Below are 23674 nucleotides of genomic sequence, written 5' to 3'. Positions count from 1 at the left end.
CAAAGTGTGATAATCAGGAAGCGCTCGTGAGTAACAAAAAAAATCCGAGTGTGCCTGAAGGCATCATTTCAGCTACCTCCGCCTTGCTAAGCCGTAGCTAACGCGTCTGCTAATGTGGCTACCGCATCGATAGACGACGCTAAATGAGACCGAAAGTCGTCTGAAGGAAAACAAAAAGACAGAGCTATTGCTATGTTTTAATATGAACTCATTAAAGCCATTTAGCCAAAGTCAGGCGCCCTGTTCTACCGACTTAATCGGCTATCGTAAATGTTAGCTGCGCAACGAGCTGCGGCGGCTAAGCTGCTTTTAGCCCACCAAATTAGCCGAGTGCTAGCTTCCCGTCGCCCGAAGTGCTTCAATGAATGGAGGTCGATGAGCAGAGTGGAGACACCAGTCAACGACGTACATCCGCAGCTAGCCCTCCCGTTGTTGTGGTCCAGCTCGGAGGCACCGGCAGAAATGGACGCGGACGTCACCGTTTATTTGGGGAAGTCTGAGGAGCGAATGTGATTCTGTTAGCTAGTCGGCAGCATAGCACGGGACGAAGCTAACTGTAAATAACTTTGTCAGAAATGCATCATCGTGAACATTTCGTGTACTACACAGTTACGGAGACGTAGCGACGGAGGGGTTAGCAACATAAACACGTCGCAGGCGGAGTCGTAAAGCCGGCGTGGATTTTGTTTTGTTTTGGTCGGGGAAACTTCTTTTGTCACCCTTCCCTCGCCCCAAGTTTTGGCAGCGGAGTTGTGTTCATTGTGCAGCCGTCGTTAGAGGGAGAAATGGTGGCGTTCCGGACTGACCCTGCCCTCCGTCCCAGGTAGGGGCAGTGTTAGTGAGGACTCCCCTCGGCCTGGCCCGCTGGTTCACGGATGATGGACAAACATTAATCAGTGACACCTTGTTCGCTGTGTGTTTGAATCCACTTTGTAATACCACATTATGGCTCTCCGCCGGGATGCTCTGACACTGAAGTGATTGATTTTGGGGGAGATTTGACGGATCATGATGGACACGGAGGAAGTTCCCCAAGAAGATCATCACTGCTAAAAATCATGAACTGCTGAGATCAGCTCCTTCCTTTTTAACTCACATTATTTTATATAAAAGAGACAGTTTGCCTGGAAACACCCCGACATGTCTGCGTTCGCCGAGTTCGTCCCACCTCCTGAATGCCCGGTGTTTGAACCGAGTTGGGAGGATTTCTCGGATCCTTTAGGATTTATCAACAAGATCCGACCCATCGCAGAGAAAACGGGGATCTGCAAGATCCGGCCACCGGAGGTAAACTCTCATATTCTGAGCATGAGATTAAAGTCTGTGGGTTTATTTTGTTTATCGTTTGCAGCGCTGGCTGCTGGCTGGTTCACTTTGGGCCTGCGTGAATTTTGCGAAAGGCAAAGACATTACTAGTTTCCATTAGGCTACTCTAATAGAGGTCAAATAAGCCTTGATTTCTCTGCCACTGGCTGGGAATGTTTGGGAGCTGCGTGACACTGGTTGGCGTGCTTCAGAAAAGTTTTAAGTATTGCGATTTTTAATCACTGGGACTGCTCACTCATCGTTTGTTAATGTTTGTCTTATGGCTAGCTAAATTACATCGCGAAAGATACGACGGCACCACGTTAGCAGCCAATATGCGACACTGGCCCACAAGCAGGCCTGTTGCTCATGTCACACCATTAATAGCTTATTTAATATGTTGCATACAATGACACATGCAAGCATCAGAATAGATATCTATGTTCTTGTGTCTGTGTGACAAGTAAGATTTGATCATTCAGTGATCAAATTTGATTATTCAACTTGAAAATTATAAGCTGAGCTGAACTGAACAAAACCAAGCTCATTATCACTTTGGAATGTGTAAGGCATTTACTGTATTGTGTTGTGTTCTTCTCTCATGAGAAGTTGTGATTTGTGTGCGATATCTAGTGTTACTGCTGTCATTTCCTGGTTATTGAAGTTGGTTCACTGAGGCTTTTGTTTTTGTTATTTGTTTTTTTTTTTTTCTTGTCTATCAGGACTGGCAGCCTCCCTTTGCCTGTGATGTACGCAACTTCCGCTTCACTCCCAGAGTGCAAAGACTGAATGAACTAGAGGTGAGTGTGCCAAAAAAAAAAAAATGCTTTCAGATGATTAAAACAGCATTGTTGCAATTAGATGTTATTCATCTATGTCAAACTATAAGGAATAGAAGCAAATCCATCCATTCAAACATCACATATTCACAACGATCTACAAAATCAAGACCCCAACTAGGCCTGCACAATATATCGTTTGAACATCGCCATCGCAATGTGCACATGTGCAATGGCCACATCGCAGGATGTGCAATATTTTTTTATTATTATTATTATTATTTTAAACTTTTGTTTTGCTTCGTAAAAGCAGCAAGCTGCTCCATGCTCTGCACAGCCGCTCTCTCTCCCTCCCCTCCTGCTTGGCACTCGCCGCCCCCCTCCCTCCTCCACAGCAGGGGGGGGCAACACTCTGAACACAGGCGACATGCAGGAGGAAGCAACAGAGGATTTAGTCCCCAAAAGAAGGTCGACATGTGAAATTCGGATGTATTTCGGCTATAAAAAAAGATGATACGGAACAAAAAAAACGTTCTCTGCCGACAGTGCCTTGTCGTGGTTGCCTCAACACGAGGTAATACGTCAAACCTGTTGGACCATTTGAAACGCCATCACAAGCTCCTGTAATTCCAGTGCAAAACCAAAGACCCCAGGTGAAACTTCATCTTCTCAAAAAACAATTACAGAAGCCTTTGCAGGCATAACACCGTATGATAGGAACTCCAAACAGCATCGACAAATCATGGGTGCAATAACTTTTTACCTAGCGAAAGACATGGTGCCATTGAACACAGTGGATCGTTAAAAAGGGATTTAAAAAATGATCCACGCTTGACAAGCGGTATGAAACACCATGTATTTCTCTCAAGTGGCCATCTCCCCAAATAGAGCTATTCAGGTCATCTGGTGAAAATTCTTCTATTTTTAATATCGCAATATATATTGCAAGCCCCCCAAAAATCGCAATGTCAGTTTTTTCCAATATCGTGCAGCCCTAACCCCAACTAACCTCAAATGTTTTTTTGTGAACTGTGAAAGAAAACAATTGAGAACCTACACATTCAGAGTCAGAATGTGTCAATTCAAAGCAGAAAGACTCAAGCATGGAATGTTCCCCAAATACAACTTTTCTTCTTCGAGGGAGAGACGTGTGTGCTTTATCTGTTCAGGGCTGCAAGACATTTCTGTCGTGAGGCTTATATGATTTTCACATGACAAGACAATGAGCTTCAATTTTGTAGCAGAGTGATTCATCCACACTGTTGCCTGGGTTGTCTGAATGAGCATATCTGCCCAACACTGACGTTCTGTTTTTGTGATTTTGGTCTCTCTCTCTCTCGGTCACTTGTCAAGGCTCTCACTCGGGTTAAGCTCAACTTTTTGGATCAGATTGCAAAGTTCTGGGAATTGCAGGGATCTAAGATTCGATTCCCTCACGTGGAGAGAAAAATCTTGGACCTTTATCAACTCAGCAAGGTAAAACCAGATCAGTTTTAGTTTGCAGTTTGTGGAATAGATATGAAACTTAATTTTTTGGTAAACGGTGTGATTCAAGTATTGATCATTTTTTCAAAAATTCTGTTAATATTCAAAATTTGAATGTATTTTGTGTTTTTTTTTTCTTTTGTATTATCATTGTTTATGACTGTCGTACAACTCCTCTGTGCATTGCAGATAGTTTCATCTGAGGGCGGCTTTGAGACGGTGTGTAAAGACAAGACATGGTCCAAAGTGTCGAGCCGAATGGGGTTTCCACCCGGGAAAGGCATCGGTTCACTTCTACGCTCACACTATGAGAGAATACTTTACCCCTATGAGCTCTTCCAGTCAGGGGCAACACTTACTGTGAGTGTTGCTGACTTCAGTTTATCTTGTGAATCTCTATGGAGCAGTAGGCTGGTCATGAACCATGGTCTTCAACCAATCCCTTACTCTGAAACGACAGATTTTTCCCAAACTTTATTTGATTCGATCTGTCCTTTTCAAATCAGGGCCGCCACCGATTCTATGATGAAGGGAATGACGGAGAAGAAATGGACGAGGGAGTTGGTGAAGAAGCGGTGGAGGAAGACGAACAAGAGGATGAAGAGGAGAAGGAGAAAAACAGGGACGGCGATGCAACACAAACCAAAGATCGACTTCTGCCTGAGAGACGATCCAGGCGCCTGAAGTCTGAGGTACAACATGAAAACACAAATAAAAATTTGCTTTGAATTAATAACACAAAGCAAAAATAAACCCTTAGATTGTGAAGGATTAGAACATGTTGATGATCTGACAAAGCAGAGAGATCGTAGAATCATCTGGAGAGTACATTCTGTATTACAGTTCTATGCTGAAAAATTGTTCTATGCTAAAAAATTGTGACATATTTTTGCCATATCGCCCACTCTTATTTTCAACCCAAGTTAACTTTTCCAATGTAATAAACAGTTTCTTGATATGGTAATTTATTTTAGTGACTAATTCTTCATAATACTCCTGGTCACAAGTGACGCATTTATCAAAGTTTAGTCATTGCAGCATTGGCATCTTTTGCTTGTCTTGTCCTGCCTCTGTTTGTCTGAACTCCCTGTTGCAGCAGGCGTGTTCACAAGAGGCCCTCCGAAAAGTGTGACCTTTTAGCAAGATGGCTTTGTTTCACAATGTGCTGTTTTGTTTCTCCAGAGGGAAAACAAGGAGCCGAAAGGCCTCAAAATCTTCTCAACAAGCCCCAAGATGGTCGGCCTGGAGATTGTATCAGCTGGTAAGTGTCACTTTGTAAGAGACACAGACTATATCCTGTTTTTTTCTCTCTCTGTTCTTGCTCAGTCTTCCCCTTTTTTGTCTAGATGATGGATTCAATAAGCGGCAGCGTCACCTCAAAGCTCAGGCTTTTGCCATCAAAATGAGGCCTCGCAAGGAGACTCTGGAGGTGAACTTTGTGAGTAGCTTTCAAATCGCTTCAGACTTTGCACCATTGTTGATGTTTATCTCATTTTACACGACTCGTTGATCTACAATTTCCATTACCTCCCCCCAGATTGACCTCTATCTCTGCCTGGTGTGCGGACGAGGCGATGAGGAGGACCGGCTGCTGCTGTGCGACGGCTGCGACGACAGCTACCACACCTTCTGCCTGATCCCACCGCTGCAGGATATACCCAAAGGGGACTGGCGATGCCCGAAGTGTGTTGCTGAGGTAATAACAACATACGGTTGTAAAAGATTTCCTCATATTTCAAATCATATCCTGAGTGATTGTCTTTGGTGTCTGGATTCAGGTACTATTGTCTGCACATAAAAATTTCAATTGTCAAAATTGATTGACTCAATTCATTCTTTTTTGTTCTTTATTTTTCATTTTGGTGTAATTCGACATGCTCTGTGTTGACAGTGCATGGTGTACTTCAATTCTATATTCAGGTTGGTGTTTCTGTTCCCTCCCAGGAGTGCAGTAAGCCCAGGGAGGCATTTGGCTTCGAGCAGGCAGTGAGGGAGTACACTCTGCAAGGCTTTGGGGAGATGGCCGACCACTTCAAGTCTGACTATTTCAACATGCCTGTACATGTATGTAAACATCTGTCCAGCAGCTCACATGCCTGTCAGTGATTAAGAGAGAGAAAAAAAAAGATTTTATTGGTGTACTTGTTGTCCTCAGATGGTTCCCACTGAGTTGGTAGAGAAAGAGTTCTGGCGTCTGGTCAGCAGCATCGAGGAGGACGTCATTGTGGAGTACGGCGCCGACATCAGCTCCAAGGACGTCGGCAGCGGGTTCCCTGTCAGAGACGGCAAGAGGAGGCTGCTTGGAGATGAGGAGGTGACATGATTGCTTCCACGAGCCACCGGCTGAAAACAGAAATGCTATATGAGTAATATAGAGTTGATCAAATGTTACTCGTCCTTCTGAAGAACAAATTGCTCACCTGGGTGTATACATTTTCCTTTTACATCAAGTATAAACAAGGTCTTTGTTCTGAGATAATTAAAAGACGGTTCTTTATTTCTCCGTCTTCTATCAGGAGTATGCCAACTCCGGCTGGAACTTGAACAACATGCCTGTGCTCGAGCAGTCTGTGCTCACCCACATCAACGTAGACATCTCAGGCATGAAGGTGCCCTGGCTGTACGTGGGCATGTGTTTCTCCTCGTTCTGCTGGCACATTGAGGACCACTGGAGTTACTCCATCAATTTCTTACACTGGTGAGACTGGACAAACAATTCAGCTTGAAAAATCTCAAGACGCTCCTGCGGCTGATCTCATTTTCTGTTTATCTTTTTACCAGTGTACCCCCAAATAATGTGGTGATTCTTCTCTCTTTATCTGATTTGTAGGGGTGAACCTAAGACTTGGTATGGGGTGCCAGCCTCTGCAGCGGAGAAGCTGGAGGCTGTAATGAAAAAGCTGGCCCCGGAGCTGTTCGACTCCCAGCCTGACCTCCTCCATCAGCTGGTCACCATCATGAATCCCAACGTCCTCATGGAACATGGCGTCCCCGTATGTCGCTCTGGTCCCAGCTTATTGTTTGATGTTCTTAGATGTTTGTGTCATTGGCACTAGTTGTCGGTCTGATACCCATGTGTGTTTTCCTTTCAGGTGTACAGAACAAATCAATGTGCAGGGGAGTTTGTGGTTACTTTTCCCAGAGCTTACCACAGCGGCTTCAATCAGGGCTATAACTTTGCTGAGGCTGTGAACTTCTGCACAGCGGACTGGGTGAGGGGAAAAACTCATTCATCTTTTTTTTTTTTTTTTTTTTTAAAGGAATGTTTTTGGGATGTGTTTTCTCACTTTTACTTCTGTCCCTCAGTTACCAATGGGTCGCCAGTGTGTTGCTCATTACCGGCGGCTCCACCGGTACTGTGTGTTTTCCCACGAGGAGCTGCTGTGCAAGATGGCCGCTGATCCAGAGAGCCTGGACGTGGAGCTAGCTGCAGCCGTCTTCAAAGAAATTGGGGAGATGATGGAAGAAGAGACCAAACTGCGACAGGCTGTCCAGGAAATGGTGAAAGCCTCCATCCTCTAACAAGTCAATGCTTCAGAGAGTTGGTGTCTGTTTATTTTTTTTTTTCTTTGTTTATTGGTGAGATGATGTTTCTGTCTCGCCTGCAGGGGGTGCTTTCATCAGAACAAGAGGTCTTTGAGCTTGTTCCAGATGATGAGCGGCAGTGCCACAAGTGTAAGACGACCTGTTTCCTGTCGGCGCTGACGTGTTCCTGCAGCCCCGATCGGCTGGTGTGTCTGCACCACGCGGCAGACCTCTGTGACTGTCCCCTCGGCAACAAGTGTCTTCGGTAAGCAATAAACAGTGTTTTCATATCTAAAGCACAATACATTTCATAGTTAATGAATCTGTTTTTGTACGGTTTAATTTGTACTCAAGTATGACACTAAGATCTTTTCATGTTTATGCTTTGTATATATGTATTTTAGATATCGCTACGATCTCGAGGAGTTTCCTTCTATGCTGTACGGAGTGAAGACTCGGGCGCAGTCCTACGACACATGGGGGAAGAGGGTCAATGAGGCTTTGGCTGCTGACCAGAAAAACAAGAAAGGTGGTTTTTTTCCCCCAGTATTTAAATGCACATCAAGCTGAATTTGGATAGAATCTATGTCGGTTGTTGTCAGCTAATTATTTGTCCGCAGTTATTCATGCCTTCCCTGCGTCTGTGGCTTTGCCAGATCTCATTGAGCTCAAGGTTTTGCTGGAGGATGCAGAGGACAGAAAATATCCTGAAAACACTTTGTTCCGCCGCCTGCGGGAGATGGTCAAAGAGGCGGAGACGTGCTCCTCTGTCGCCCAGCTGCTGCTCAGTCGCAAGCAACGGCACAGGTCTGCTGACACAAACCCTCTTCGCTCCTTAATTTTATCCAACTGAAAGGCAATCAGTTGGGGACACATCATCAGCACATACATACACAACATCTGTTTTTTTCCTTATAAAATCTTTGCGTTGTTTTTTCTTGTGTGTCTCTAAGTGGCCGCCTGCGTTCCGAAAGCAGTCGCAATCGTACTAAACTGACTGTGGATGAGCTGAAAGCCTTTGTGGACCAGCTCTACAGGCTGCCTTGCATCATCAGTCAGGCGCGGCAAGTCAAAGTGAGTCCTCATTTGTAAATCCATTGAGCTGAGCTACACTCGTGATCCGCCAAAATGTCAATTAAAAAACAAACAAACATTTGAAGTCACTGTTTTGTCGGCTAGTTCTTCTCCTGATGCCTCTTTCTGTACTCGTGCCATTTTACCCATCTTTTTCCTTTCCTCTAAACGTGTCTCTTGTCACCTCCTTTGTAATCAGGAGTTGCTGGAGAACGTGGAAGACTTCCACGAGCGTTCTCAGGTGGCGCTGTCAGACGAGATGCCCGACTCCTCCAAGCTGCAGGCGCTGCTGGACCTGGGCAGCGGGCTCGACGTCGAGCTGCCAGAGCTGCCAAGACTCAAACAGGAGCTCCAGCAGGCTCGCTGGCTCGACGAGGCGAGTTTTCATCAGAGCCGCAGACTGTTTTCCTGCTTTTAATGAGTTGCTGTTGTGATCGTGGTGTAATTTAACAGCACACAGAACTGTTGTGCTCGGGCTCGGCACAGCGGGGCATTCATGCTGTGATAATGAGAATAACCAGCACTTTCGTCTGGTTTGTAAAAAGCTGTGACGTTGCTGTTCAGATTTTCTTCTTTAAATTTATGAACGGCGCTTTAACAAAAAAACTATGACAATTGAAAATACAATATAAAACATTTATAAAAAAGAGATCATTATAACTACTGAGGCTTTTTGTTCTTGGTGTCTTGGTGTGAGTAAGTTAAATATTTATTGTGGATTTCCTTCTCAAACCCCAGGTGCGCATTACCCTCGCTGAGCCCCACCGCGTCACTCTGGAGCTGATGAAGCGGCTGATCGACTCTGGCGTGGGCCTGGCTCCCCACCACGCAGTGGAGAAGGCCATGGCTGAACTCCAGGAGATCCTCACCGTCTCAGAGAGATGGGAGGATAAAGCTCGTGCCTGCCTGCAGGCCAGGTAAGACTTGACATTAAGCACAGTTTATACCCTCAGTAGTCATTACTTCCTAATATCTACTGTTCCTGCCCTCAGGCCTCGTCACAGCATGGTAACCCTGGAGAGCATAGTCCTGGAAGCCCGGAATATCCCAGCATATCTGCCTAATATTCTGGCTCTGCGAGAGGCCTTACAGAAAGCCAAGGACTGGTCTGCCAAGGTGGAGGCCATCCAGAGTGGCAGCAGCTACGCTTACTTGGAGCAGCTGGAGAGTTTGCTGGCAAGGGGTCGATCGATCCCCGTTCGGCTTGATCCGCTGGCTCAAGTGGAGTCTCAGGTGGCTGCAGCCCGAGCCTGGAGAGAGAGAACGGCTCGCACCTTTCTCAAGAAGAACTCTACCTACACACTGCTTCAGGTGGGCCATCAGGGGATGAAGCGAAAGTGACACCCAGTTCTATGACTTCTAAATTTTTGAAAATCCCATTCCCTTGAAGCAAAACTTTAAATTATGTGTGTTTCTAGGTTCTCAGTCCTCGTGTGGACATTGGAGTGTATGGCAACAGCAAGAGCAAGAGAAAACGTGTCAAGGAGCTGATGGAGAAGGAGAGAGGCGGCTTCGATCCTGACGCTCTCAGTGACCTGGAGGAGAGCCTGGAGGAGGTGCGCGACCCTTCGACTGTTGTTGCAGCCTTTAAAGCCAAAGAGCAAAAAGAGGTGGACGCCATCCACTCGCTACGGGCCGCCAATTTAGCCAAGATGGCCATGGCAGACCGCATCGAGGAGGTCAAGTTCTGCCTGTGTCGAAAAACTGCCAGCGGCTTCATGCTACAGTGCGAACTGTGTAAGGACTGGTTTCACGGCGCGTGTGTGCCGCTGCCGAAGACGGGAACCCAGAAGAAACTAGGCGTGGGGTGGCAGAGCAACAGCAAAGAGTCCAAATTCCTGTGTCCGCTGTGCCAGCGGTCGAGGCGGCCGAGACTAGAGACGATTCTGTCGCTGCTGGTTTCGCTACAGAAGCTGCCGGTGCGTCTGCCCGAAGGAGAAGCTCTGCAATGTTTGACAGAGAGAGCGATGAGCTGGCAGGTGTGTAGATGCGTCTGATTGTACCTTTATTTTTTTCCTTTCATCTTTCAGCAATGTTTCAGCCGTTTGTTTTTAACGAGTTGTTTTTGGATGGAACTTATTCTACCAGGACAGAGCACGGCAGGCTCTTGCCACAGACGAGCTGTCCTCAGCGCTGGCAAAGCTGTCTGTACTAAGTCAGCGCATGGTGGAGCAGGCGGCGCGGGAGAAAACGGAGAAGATCATCAACGCTGAGCTGCAGAAAGCTGCAGCCAACCCCGATTTGCAGGTACTTCAGAATCCCGCAACTTAGTCTGCGCTCTCTAATTTCCATAATAACATTTTTAAAACACTCGTCTTGATTGAAATTGTTTCGATGGGCCATGGTTGGTTTTGAATGCAATCACACAGTGCTCCAGAAGAGGGCGCTAACATCCATCTATCCATCCATAAAAGCAGCACTGTCCCTTTGAATTTCAGTGCCTGGAGGCCATAAAAACTATTGTTGGGCAAAAAGTTTTGTTCTTCAGCATGCTTCAGCTTCTTCTTTGCATGTTATGAAACTGCTGTGGTGTGTTTGTGTGCGTTTCTCTCAGGGCCACATCCAAACGTTTCAGCAGTCGGGGTTCAGCAGAGCCACGTCCCCGCGCCCGTCTGTGGACTACGACGATGAGGAGACGGATTCAGATGAAGACATCAGGGAAACTTATGGTTATGACATGAAGGTTTGTACAGCAACAGGAGTCTTAAAAATTAATACTGGTCTGCAATCCAATTCTGAAGACATCAGTTCTTATTAGGGAGAAGGAAACTACAGTAATCTTAAATATGCATTTGTCCCAGATCTCTATCGTAATAATGGAAAATAAGTCTCGTAAATGAAGCCAGAATCAAGCTTGGTTTTTGAACTCACTTTTCTTTGTTGCTGTTGTTCCCTGATATCGTTTGGCTGCAGGACCCAGGCGAGGTGAAGCCCTACCTGTTCTGCGATGAGGAGATTCCTGTTAAATCTGAGGAGGTGGTCAGTCACATGTGGCCTGCCGCCACGCCGTCCTTCTGCGCTGAACACGCCTACTCCTCAGCCTCCAAGTCCTGCGTGCAAAGTGAGGATGACTTCTATCCGCTAAGATTGATTTTGCTGTTAATATCCATCTGCTGACCCTGCTGTTGTTGTTGTTTATGTAGCGCTTGAATTATGTTTAATTTTTTTTAATTAAATGCCTCCATCGTCTCCTTTGGTGTTTCAGATGTGAGCACACCCAGGAAGCAGCCCAGGAAGACGCCGCTGGTCCCCCGCACTCTGGAGCCGCCGGTGCTGGAGCTGTCCCCGCAGGCCAAGGCCCAGCTGGAGGAGCTGATGATGCTGGGAGACCTGCTGGAGGTGTCCCTGGATGAGACCCAGCACATCTGGAGGATCCTGCAGGCCACGCACCCTCCCTCGGAAGAGAGGTTCCTGCAGGTCATGGAGGTACGGAGGCCATTAATTACACAACTTGAATGCCGCGCAGACGCAAACACCGATCAGGTTGAATTACAGAGGAAGGTATCTGCTGTATGTAGACACTTTGATTTGGATTGATGTATGTTTTGTTTGTTTCTGTTTCTTAAGCCTGACGACTCTCTGATGGAGAAACCGCTGAAGATCAAGATCAAAGATTCAGAGAAGAAGAGGAAACGGAAGTTGGAAAGGGCAGAGCACCACCACATGCTGATGGCCGCCGCGGCAGCCAGCGGGGCTTCCACAATGGGAGACATCCGGCCGGCTAAATCCAAGGAGCTGAAAAGAGTCGGTCTCGAACTGGGCCTCGGAGGTAAACCGAAGAAGAAGAAGCTCAAGCTCAACCTGGACAAGAACCGGGAGATGAAGCTGCTGGCCAAGCGGCTGGCCAAGGAGGAGAAGGAGAGGAAGAGGAAAGAGAAGGCAGCCGCCAAGGCGGAGGCCATCAGGGAAGGACTGGAGAAGAGGAAGGAGAAGAAGATTCTTGACATTCCTTCAAAGTACGATTGGTCGGGAGCAGAGGACTCCAATGATGAGAACGCAGTGTGTGCAGCCAAGAACTGCCAGAGACCCTGTAAAGATAAGGTGAGGTTCCACATCTTCCCACCCCTAAATATTTTAATAAAGTTACATAATGACCGTTTTCCATGGAATTGTATTCCCCCTACGCCTGTACCTAAGATCCAGATCTGAGCTGCCGCGAAAGAGCCACAGGAGGTGAATCATAGATGATTGATGGACGCATCAACAGATTAGCAATTAACAGAGGTCAGAGGGCATCATGTGACTGCACATCCTCTCAAACCTCGGTCCTGTGTTGAGTCATTGTCAGAGCACTTTATTTCATTCATGCAGACTCATTTTAGAAGTATGATCTTTAAGTGACGTTTTCTTTTTCCTCGTGACACTGAAAGATTAGCAGACAAAGGATGCTGCAGTGAAAACAGCATTTTTGAGAAAAGTTGCACTTACGTTAAATCCAAAGAGTCAGGGTGAATTGATGAAAAAATGCAAGCATAGTTTTCTTCCAAAGAAATTTTGCAGTGTTTCATAATACCTTTTTGTTGAAGTGCGGGAAATGTGAATGATTTCAGACTGTACTCACACTTATCTGCGTTAACATAGAGGGAAATGTTTTTATGAAATACTTACTGAAAGATACAACCGGTCTGACCTAATTGAGATCAGATGAGACTGACTAAAATTAGTCTAGACCACCCTGTTCTTAAAGATTATCGCATCCTGATTATTTATCAGAGTAACCTTCTATTTACCTCGTTTTTCTTTTATTCACACTCGCTCACAGTGCTTGGTAAAACACGCTTTTATTTTTTTATTTATTTTTTTTTTAAATGTCCGGTGGTTGTTCCCGGCTCCTGCCGACTCTTCCATCTGAGTGTTTCTGCTGGTGACATGACCTTTGTTTGCTTACGACAGAGTTAATGACAAACATTTCTCCAAATGCACATCATGTAACCCTTTTTGAATATCAACAGCTGATAACAGCACTGGAACACCTTAAAGAGAGTTACACATAACGTATTAACCGGGCGCCCTGGTGTGGTCCATCTGACACAAAGCGCCGCCGGCCGTCCGCCGAGTTAACCAGTGGCTCGTCTCCATCCGCTGCGTGTGCTCAGAGCGGCCAATCAGCGTCGAGTTATCGACCGGCCTTCGACTCCGTCAGCGGCGTGGGGATGATGAAACTGTGAAGGCGCTGCTTTGAACCAGATTGGATGAATCAGTGACTCCTCGGCTATTTCTCGTCTCAAAATCAGTCCTTATTTGATGACCTCAGAAAATGTGAGCTGCATTTTCCTTCTGTCTAAAATCTGATGGTCTTTTTCATCCTGGTTTGTGCCAAATACTTGGAAAAGAGAATGAACATTAGTGATTCCACATGACATTTACCTTTTTTTTTATTTTTATGTCGTCATCTCTTCTCGCTGTGAGTTTTCTCAGCTCTTGCATTCATAGTGAATTGGATTTTGTGGAATATCTGCTTGCACACGTCTTTATAAAATTTTAAAAACACAACCTTGACTTGAAGTGGGGGGGGGGAAAAAAACTGTTTCATGGGGTCTTCAAAAAAATTAATGGAATTCAGCACACAACACCTGTACAAATCTTCGATTCTGGTTTGCAGCTGTGGTTGCAGTCATTTTTTTCTACCCAAAATTTGTGGCAAAGCAGAGAAAAGTTACTAGTGAAGAGGCACAAACTGTTTAAGAACCCAACTTACTGCTTCTTTATGGGTTTTCCAACACAGAAAACTGGATTTAATCAAACAGTATTCTGCAAAGTCTCTTTCCAATTGCACCCAAACTGAAATTTAAACAAAAAAGAAGAGTGAATCACTCTGAATTAAATGCATGTCTTACATTTAGAAGTGTTACAAGTGGCGATTGCTGTTCCTGAGCCGTCTGAGAGGAATTTCTGCACACTTTGTTCTGAACTTTCTGATTGAGTCCTTTTCAAACACTGGCTGAAGCAACTGGCCCTTTCTTTTGTGGAGCGTTAACGTTTGTAAATGTGTTTCTCTGGGTGGAGAAGGATTTCTCAGAGAAAGTTGTGGAGTCTCTGAATTTTAAAGCATGTCTGAAGCAGCCAGCAGACTGTAGGTCAGTTTATTTTAGGATTACAGGTTAGCTTGCTACTTCTTTACCTGAGAAAACTCCCCAAATTCCCCAAAACAGTCTGATTTCGTTGTTTGTTTGTGTGTGACGTTGCTGATATTGCTTGGTAGATTTAATTTTTCTGCGTCTCGCCATCATTAACCAAACAATGTCTGACTGACTTGTCTTTGGTGCTGTTAAAAATTAGAGTGAAATGAAGCCTTTCTTCCAAAAACACTGCCGCTGGTTTTCCCAACACCTCTCCTGTTGCGTTCGTCTCCAGGTGGACTGGGTGCAGTGCGACGGCGGCTGCGACGAGTGGTTCCACCAGGTCTGCGTGGGCGTGTCCTGCGAGATGGCGGAGAACGAAGACTACATCTGCATGGACTGCTCCCGCAAGGCCACGGGCGCCGGCGGAGGGATGACCGTGGAGGAGGTGGCGGAGGAGAGCGTGGTCGTTCTCACGACGTCGATGTGCGGCGGCGGCGGCATCCAGACCGTCCCCTCGTCGTCGGTGATGGCCTCGTGGTCCGCCGCCGCCGCCCACTTACACCCAGCAACTTCACATCAGCAGCAGCAAGAGCCCCAGCAGGGCAGTTAGCGCTTGTAGAAGTGGCCCAATGACTGAGTACCTCAATCAAAAGCCAGTATCTGGGCTGGAGATCCAACCGGGGGGAGACGTGACCCGTTGAGAATGAACCCGTCGGAGGCGAGGGTCACGCCGGGAGCCGTTCTGTCTGAATTACGAAGCACAAGAGGAAAGTTCTGTGTGGTTTCGGCCGGGCCGTGTCGTCTTTAACGTGTTATTCAGTCCTCCTGCTGCAGTCTTAGGTGTAGAAACACTCGACAGCTTCTCACCAGTCCCCCCCCAGAGCAGTAACAAGGTGTTGGTATATCTACTTGCAGTCCAACAAACACTCACCTCCCGTAATTCAGCTGTTTATTCACCGCAGGCAGTTAGGCTTTCAGCCCCGGGACATCCTGACACGCTCCCCCGTCTGTCCCCCCCGTCAGGAACCTCAGACTGTAACATCTCAACGCGTTAAGTCTCAAAACGATTAGCAGAAACAAATGGTTGTAATGTAGTGGAATTATTTATAATGTACATAGCTTTCAAGCAATTAAACAAATGGTTTGTGGCTTTTGTTTTGTTTTCTCACCTTTAATAAACTATTCCTAGTCAAACGATCTTGAAATGACTTTCTTCTTCTTTTATTTCCTCAGTATCACCAGCAGCCCCAATCCCAGTTATTTTTTTAAATCTCAGTTGTTTTAATGATTACCTCTGATACTAAAGTGGAAGTCTGACAGTTTTCTACATGCTCACCTCCTGAAATAAAAGGTTTGTAGTCGGAAAGGATCGAAATGCAGACAGGGTGGGTGTGGGCTGGGGGCTGGCGTCTGTGCTGATGTCCAGTCTTAACTTAGTCAGGTCAAATCCGGCGTGAACTGACCGAGGCTTGCTTTAGCCTCCGTCTGAGAGACGCCCCTCAGTGCTGACATGAGGAGAAAACTGGAAATGGACAATCGCACACAACCGAGGACCAAGAGGGGAAAAAAAAAGAAACTAGAAACGTGACAACTTTTATTGCTTCGATTTCAATCCATCAAAGTTGAAGTTCAAAGTCAAGTAAAAGAAAAGTTCTGGAGTTCTCCTCAAAAGCTGAAAAAATACGTCACTGCTATTATTTGGCGTGATTTGCTAATTTGCACTTTTATGATGATTATTTTTCCAGCATGAAGTCTTTCTCCTTAAATACTTTTCACACCATGTGAAAACAAGTTTATTCCTGTGACTGAATATTCCTGCTTTGTATCCACACTGGTGACAATACAAATGGAGTTTGTGTGATTTTGGTTCATTTTTGGTTCGTCTGAGGAATTATGCTTTGAATGCTGTTCATAATTCAAATTAATGTTTTTGCCTTTTTTTTTCTTCAATAGTTTTGTGAAAAATTTAATTTTACTGATGTGAAATCACATCATGCAAATGTGAGTGTCCGTAATCTTGTTTTCCTTGGTGCAGTTTTATGTGACATTTATTTGCGTTGTTTATTCAGCAGAGGTGAAACGGGCTCACAGGTCGAGCGCCCCGGGACTCTTGCGCTGCATCTCGCGTCGCCAGTGAAGAAAGGTGATGTACTTTGCTCGTGGACAGGGGTCAGGCGCTCGGAGGGAAACTGGGGGCTGTGCCTGGGTTTAGCATTACAACCCTCCGCCCCTCTCTGCGGCCACGTTAAATACTAAAACCTGAACATTAACAGACAAATCTCCGGATACAGTCTGAGCCTGCAGACCTGAGCTGCATCGAAAAGAACAAGTGACAGGACCATGAAAGGTAAGCAGAGCAGCTATTTCACTGATTTTTTTTTTCTTTATCTTCTAACTAATCTCACAGTATTTTGTGTCAAATTATGTGTAATAAAAGACCTTAAAATCTCAGAATGGAGCAGCTCTTTAAAGCTGATCTTTAATTCTCTGCATTAAACAGCCGAAGCCATTGTTCTAATATTTCCCCTCATCATGCAAGTTTTGTATTAGACAACTTTAATAAAAGTTTCAAAAGTTGAAAGTTGAGAAAGCGGTCAGTTCTTAATGCGCGAACCCGTTCGTCTCCTGCAGGAAACCCTGCCAAATCTGACCTCTCCAATGGCATCAGCTCCGCCGTGGACATGCTGCCCCCCTCTGAGGTGAAGATGGAGGAGCGGGGCCAGTGGAGCAACAAAACGGAGTTCCTCCTGTCGGTCGCCGGGTCCATCATCGGCCTGGGCAACATGTGGCGCTTCCCTTACCTCTGCTACAAGAACGGAGGAGGTGAGCGGGAAGTGGCGCACGGAGCCTAAAAAAGATGTGAATGTACGACAAGAAAACACCTGCAAGGCATTGTGGGGTACTAGAACGCTTTTGTTAGTAAAATTCATAATTGGGGAGGAAGAAAAAGATGCATGGGAAAATTCATAATTAACAAAAACACACCGAAAATAGGAGGTCCCCCTTTGCTTTAGGGCATGCTTGTGTAGCTGCTAAATTGGACGGCCCTCGTTCTCCCGCGGCGGGGCGGCTCGGTCAGAGTTCAGGGCCGAGCGGGGTCAGACAGCTGTTGTTGCTCCTCGCTCGCAGCAGCTGCTCCCGCCGAGGGAAGCGGAAATCTGAGCAGGCCGCACGTCCCCGGCTGTACCCGACGGGGCATCCACGCAAACGTGGAGGTGGCGGCGGCGACGGCGACACTGTCTGGTGAAATGAAACTGCCGAAAACACAGTGGGGGGAAAAAAATGGGATGAAAACATGGAAATGACATGGGAAACAGAGTTTTTTTACTTTCCTTTTGAAAGATATGATATGCTTTGAGGTATTTGTCAGTCACTTATTTCTCATCCTTCTTCAATTTTTGATATTTCACATATAAATCTAACGTCTTTGGCATGAGGTTTATAATTCATTCCTTTTTAATTGTCGGAAAACACTGAGCATGAACATAAGTAACTTACTCTCCCTGAACGTAGGTGCGTTCCTGATCCCCTACCTGATCTTCCTCTTCACGTGTGGCGTTCCCGTCTTCTTCCTGGAGGCCGCTCTGGGTCAGTACACCAGCGAGGGAGGAATCACTGCCTGGAGGAAGATCAGTCCTCTGTTTGAAGGTGAGCTGACTGAACCCAGTGTGGCGCACTGGAAAAAACTCTCCACATTTTAAAACTCTGACTCAATCAGCTGGTATTGATTGGTATTGGTCTTTGTGCAGGTCTTGGCTATGGCACCCAGGTGATAATGACTCTGCTGAACTTCTACTACATCGTTGTTCTGGCCTGGGGGATCTTCTACTTGTATTTCTCCTTTTCTTGGGACCTACCTTGGTCATCCTGCAACAACACATGGAACACAGGTGAAGGCTGCAGATGAGAACGCGGCGGGCGATACGGCCTTGAGATGGCCCTTAATACAAACAAATGTCTCCATTTGATCGTTTTCCAACAGAAAACTGTGTGGAGTTTCAGAGGAGGAACACTTCGCTCAACCTGACTGTCAACCTGAACGCCACCTCCCCTGTCATCGAGTTCTGGGAGTGAGTCTCCAGGCAAACCTCTTCTCGACAATACAGCGTCCATGTTAACTTCGTCTGCCTTTCTCCTGAACAGGAGAAGAGCTCTGAGGATCTCGCCAGGCATTGAGCACATGGGCTCGTTGAACTGGGACCTGGCTCTGTGTCTGCTCATCGCCTGGGCCATGTGCTACTTTTGCATCTGGAAGGGGGTCAAATCCACAGGAAAGGTGGGTGAGAGGGTGCACCGGATCTGCGGTCATGTCAGCGAACGAGAAATAGTAAAAAGTAGTAGTATAAAGCACCACTCAACAGATATCGATAGTGTGAGTTTTATTCTAAGTACTTGAGTAGTTACAGTCCTGCTTTAATGACATTTTAAAGGATGTGCAAGTTTGATTCCCCCTCTACTCCAAGTCCATACGTCGAAATGTCCTTGAACGAGACACTGGCACCTGACACCATTAATGTAAATGGATGAACGTGACTAATAATGTGAAGTGCTTTGTTGGCTACGAAAGCAGTGTAATCCATTTAGGGGTTTTTTTTTTTTTTCTGTCTGGTCTCCTGGGTGAACAGCTTTGTTTTCTATGCAGGGAAGATACATTTTATCCAGCCGTTTAGCAATTTAGCAATTTACTTCAGGGAAAACAGCACCCTGTCCTCTTGAGGCTGCAGTTACAGTCTGAGGACATGAAGACACTGGTCCAGCTGGACCAGCCTGAAAACCATACACACTTATTACTTTTACATCTTAATAAACTTACAAAATTTTCAGATTTGAGCTTTACTTCGTTGCTAACCCTCATCCTTTATTTGCCATATCTGGGTTGTGACATCCTGGTTTGTTTGTTTAGACCTAGGACAGTTTTGGTGCACATGAAAATGACATCTGTTATTTATTGATTCATTTTTTTTTCTCACTTGTTCACGTCCCCGTATGTGTGTGTGCGTGTTTCGATATAGGTGGTCTACTTCACTGCGACCTTCCCCTATGTGATGCTGATCGTGCTGTTGATCAGAGGACTCACCCTGCCCGGTGCCGCCATCGGCATACAGTTCTACCTCTACCCTGACCTGGGGCGGCTGGCAGACCCACAGGTACGGTAATCACAAGCAGGATAATCTGCTTTTATGCATGTGATATGTGTTCATAGTGACAAAATGGTTAAGACAGTCCCATTGAGGGACTTTTCACCGCTGTGCTGTCCGTGGGTGAGCTGCACCGAGTGCAGGTGTCCCATGGCTCTCTGCTGGGAAGCCGAGTTTCTGCTGGGTCCATCTGCTCTCCATGAAAGACGCACGGACTGCAGGGATCAACTGCAGGGCCAGGACACCATTGAGACTGTAAACATAAGCTCTACCCAGACTGAGACGCTCACAGTCAAATAGCCAGGGTTGCCCTAGTAGGGCAACAAAAACCAAATCACTCTGCAACCCGCCCTGATCTCCCATGCTGTATATTCATGAACATATGCTTTCTTAATAAATGTTCAGAAACAAGATGGCCAGAGCCAGCACTCCAGGTTTCCACTACTATGCTTTTCCATCAGTCAGTCATTATGTACATACAACCCTGCCACGTGAAATTCTGCATGCACATGCTTTAACATACATTAGCCATGGAGAATGTGCATGTGTGCTGTTTTTCAATGAGCTGGCTTTGAATTAATGTGTAAATATCCTTCCTGTGTGTGTGTGTGTGTGTGTGTATGTGTGTGTGTTAGGTGTGGATGGATGCCGGCACACAGATCTTCTTCTCCTACGCCATCTGTTTGGGGTCGCTGACTGCTCTGGGCAGCTACAACCGATACAACAATAACTGCTACAAGTATGTGAACTTTGCTTGTTTCATGAGGCTCAAGGTCCTCTGAGAAATTACTCAACAGTCACAACTTAAGTTTTTTTATTTCTTTTAAAGACTCGATTTCTAAACGCAGTGTTTTTTTCTTTAGTTATTCATTATTCAGCCTTCTTGAGCAGTGAGTTTGTGTTAATCCAGATTCTGCTCCGTTGCAGAGACTGCCTGGCGCTGTGCTGTCTGAACAGCGGCACCAGCTTTGTGGCAGGCTTTGCCATTTTCTCCATCCTGGGTTTCATGGCCTACGAACAAAACGTCCCCATTTCTGAGGTGGCAGAATCTGGTGAGGCTCGTACAAACTGAGTCACAGCAACAGCACAGAACAGAAGACAGAGTTAATTTCATCATTCCCTTTAATCTTTAACCCAGAGTTTGTTATTCTCTCATACCTCCATGCTTCCTAAAGTTTCCGCCTTGTTTCTGTGCAGGTCCCGGCTTGGCCTTCATAGCTTACCCTCGAGCCGTGAACATGATGCCTTTCTCTCCTTTGTGGGCCGCACTTTTCTTCATCATGATTGTTTTTCTTGGGCTGGACAGCCAGGTAGAGATCTTAGCATTATCCCCACAATGATTGACAGACTTCTAGATCTACATACATATTACTGTAGCTTCCATCGGTTGCGTATATTCTTCTAATCCTCATCCTGTTTTCCTTCTCTGTGCACTCTTCCCACCAGTTTGTGTGTGTTGAGAGCATGGTGACAGCGATTGTTGATATGTTCCCCACTGTGCTCCGACGTAAGAACCGCAGGGAGCTCTTCCTCTTAGCGTTGGTTGTTGTCTCCTACCTTTTTGGCCTCATCATGCTGACAGAGGTAGGGAGTCATGGTCTGAGACCACACACACACACACACACAGATGCAGACTGTATACACACAGATGCACGCACGCCGGCAAAGTTTTGTGCGCAATCTCTCTGCTGTATTCCCATGATAAAAATCACAGCATATTGTGCAATCAGCAAGCAAAATGAGAGATTTATATATATATATATATATATATATATATATATATATATATGTCCTTTATTTTCTATAAGGATCAAATGCTTAAATAAGCTTTCAATGATCACATGATACTGTGGACACAAAATGCACATACTAAACTAACTGACTGGGGGTTGCAACGGGTGGTTGGATGCTTTTGTTCTGCTGAAATAAACTCTGGTCAGAGTCCAACGTAGTTGACATGGTTTCACCTCTGCACAGCTGGAAGCATGAGTGCTCTGCAGAGGTGTCAACAAGTCATCATTTTGTAAGTACAAGCATGTCAAAGGGTTTTTACCACACTTTTCAGGTAAGTCTCAAGCATTGGTATCCAATGCTCCCAATTTAGAGCTAAAGTTCAAGCGCCCAATATTTGGGCTTAAATAAATAATCATTATTTCTCTATATTTTTGCAATTGGTGCATAGTTTCCTATCATGCAGCCTAAAATATATTTTCACTTGGTGCTGAAGACATAACGTGCCGTTTTCAGTTTGCCTGCTGAACTCATAAATCTTGTTTTCCATCCATGTTTTGTTTCATGTAATGTATTGTTCCCTCTTGAACTGGAGGACAAATATGGAATCTTTACACCAGATAAAACCTCTGAGGTTAAATGTGGTTTAAAAATTGAATTTTAAGCCTGTGAAGTTCTTTAATCACATAGAAAACACTTGACCTGAGATAATTCAAGTTTTTTTTTTTGAAGTTATGTTCTTTTACACGTCATAAAAAAGAACGTAAAGGAATCAACGGAAATTCTGCTCAGTTTCAATGTATTATCAGTGAAAATAAATTAGCTGTATGTCATATTTTCATCATAACTACGTGATTACATCTCTGTGATTTCCATCCCTCTAGGGTGGCATGTATGTCTTCCAGCTCTTTGATTACTATGCGGCCAGCGGCATGTGTCTGCTCTTCATGGCAATCTTTGAAACCGTGTGCATCGGATGGGTCTACGGTAAGCAAACCGCACCGCGTGGGGGAATTTTTAAATGTTTTGTAAGCATTTGTCCTCAGTACGAGCAGGAATTCAGCTGCGAGTCGGACAGCGCAGCGTGATAAGGCATGCTTTTAATGTGTTTTTCCAGGTGCAGACCGATTTTACGATAACATTGAGGACATGATTGGCTACCGCCCAGGACCTTACATCAAAATCTGTTGGTTGTTCCTCACTCCTGCCACCTGTATTGTGAGTTTCAGTAACATCATCAAGCGATCCTGAGGTCTTCGCTCCTCAGTCATGAATGCCATCTTGTCTTTGCAGGGTACTTTTGCCTTCTCCCTCATTAAATACACTCCTCTAAAGTACAACAATGAATATGTGTACCCATGGTGGGGCTATGCTATTGGGTGGCTGCTTGCTCTCTCTTCTATGGTCTGCATCCCACTCTGGATGATATACAAAGTCAGCACCACCAAGGGAACACTCAGAGAGGTAAGTTCATCCATACAGCAGGGGGAGTAAGCCAGACATAAGCAATATTTATCTGAAAAAAAAAAAAAAGGATCGCCAAAGGTCAACTTAGTATCCAAACAATGATCAATCTTTTGGTTTTCAAAGCGCATCCAGCTGCTCATCACACCGTCTGATGATTTGCCCAAAACCAAGAGGGAGCAGGAGCAGCTGCTGGCCATCTTTGCCCCTGAGGGAGATGCAAGCAAGACAACAAACGGCTACTTCCCTGTCTCTGAGACCGATGAAAACTTATGAGGCCCTATAGCAACGGCACCTATGGGACCTGTCATATGCAGTCACATCTTGGACTTCACTGCACCCTTGCAAGAAAGAGTCAAACAGTCTACTTTAACACAGACACGCATGACTCAGGAGATCATACATTAACGATGGAATGGATTTGGCATTTTTGAACATTGAGGTGATACACTTGAAAATTACCCATCCCATGAATTAGATTTGCTGTGGATGAGATCGTTTTCAGGGAATGCAGTAAATGAATTGACCAAAATTGATTATTACATTGATTACTAAATTGGGATATACATAGTACAATGTTTGTATGTAAGAAATTGTATCGTTGTATTTGTATTATATTTTGTATTATGTTGAATGATTAAATCCATTTTACTTTAGTGTTTTGGGAAAAAAATTGGGATGCATTGAGACGCTTTATTTCAGACTTATGAATAAATGAAACTGTGTAAAAAGTACTGAAAATTATAATATGGAATTAGAACACTAACGAGACAATTGTGACATATAGACTGTAGATTGATTTTTGTACTGTAACATAAAATGTACAAAGAAATGTTACTCTTGTAAAAATGGTTTTGAATAAAGCTTTATGTTATACAGAATCAGAGTACAGTGACTTTTCCACATTTTGTCATATTACATCCACAAATCCAAATTCATTATATTTTTGTTTGTGGCAGTGGTTCCTGTCACTCCCCTGGTTGGGACACCCATTTTCTAGCAGCTATTCATGCGTAATGTCCCCTGCTGTTGTCAATAAAGGATCCTTTATTTCAGAGAACTTTTAAAATTTAAATACAAAATTTGCAACCCAACATTTCAATCAATAACC

The 23674-nt window shown here is 45.2% G+C and overlaps 2 protein-coding genes across 5 annotated transcripts; both read left to right on the top strand.

The window, feature by feature from the left end:
- Positions 1-84: 84 nt before the first annotated feature.
- kdm5a (lysine demethylase 5A) lies at positions 85-15428 on the top strand. 4 transcript variants are annotated; one of them, XM_030113986.1, is made up of 29 exons: positions 85-1287; positions 2028-2105; positions 3438-3560; positions 3759-3929; positions 4076-4261; positions 4752-4830; positions 4916-5007; positions 5107-5265; positions 5514-5633; positions 5725-5883; positions 6086-6267; positions 6400-6562; positions 6662-6781; positions 6876-7070; positions 7178-7359; positions 7499-7623; positions 7751-7901; positions 8048-8168; positions 8368-8544; positions 8907-9085; positions 9161-9479; positions 9587-10147; positions 10257-10415; positions 10723-10851; positions 11082-11229; positions 11374-11594; positions 11736-12209; positions 14523-14706; positions 14777-15428. In XM_030113986.1, exons 1-29 carry the CDS (start codon positions 1141-1143, stop codon positions 14929-14931), a joined length of 5259 nt encoding a protein of 1752 aa, XP_029969846.1. In that variant the 5' UTR covers positions 85-1140; the 3' UTR covers positions 14932-15428. The 4 variants fall into 4 exon arrangements, with proteins under 4 accessions (XP_029969846.1, XP_029969845.1, XP_029969844.1 ...); XM_030113985.1 differs by having other exon boundaries at positions 14774-15428; XM_030113984.1 differs by having other exon boundaries at positions 14771-15428.
- Positions 15429-16521: 1093 nt separating this feature from the next.
- Positions 16522-23438, top strand: LOC115404581 (sodium- and chloride-dependent GABA transporter 2-like). The gene is made up of 15 exons (XM_030113988.1): positions 16522-16577; positions 16862-17053; positions 17744-17878; positions 17980-18120; positions 18213-18300; positions 18374-18506; positions 19243-19377; positions 20004-20107; positions 20296-20420; positions 20566-20678; positions 20815-20952; positions 21984-22086; positions 22217-22317; positions 22393-22563; positions 22690-23438. Exons 1-15 carry the CDS (start codon positions 16571-16573, stop codon positions 22837-22839), a joined length of 1836 nt encoding a protein of 611 aa, XP_029969848.1. The 5' UTR covers positions 16522-16570; the 3' UTR covers positions 22840-23438.
- The last annotated feature ends 236 nt before the right edge of the window (positions 23439-23674 follow it).

Source organism: Salarias fasciatus, chromosome 17 (assembly GCF_902148845.1).
Source record: "Salarias fasciatus chromosome 17, fSalaFa1.1, whole genome shotgun sequence".
NCBI lineage: Eukaryota > Metazoa > Chordata > Actinopteri > Blenniiformes > Blenniidae > Salarias > Salarias fasciatus.
The sequence above is the reverse complement of the archived record's forward strand: the minus strand, read 5'-3'. Positions and strand labels throughout refer to the sequence as shown.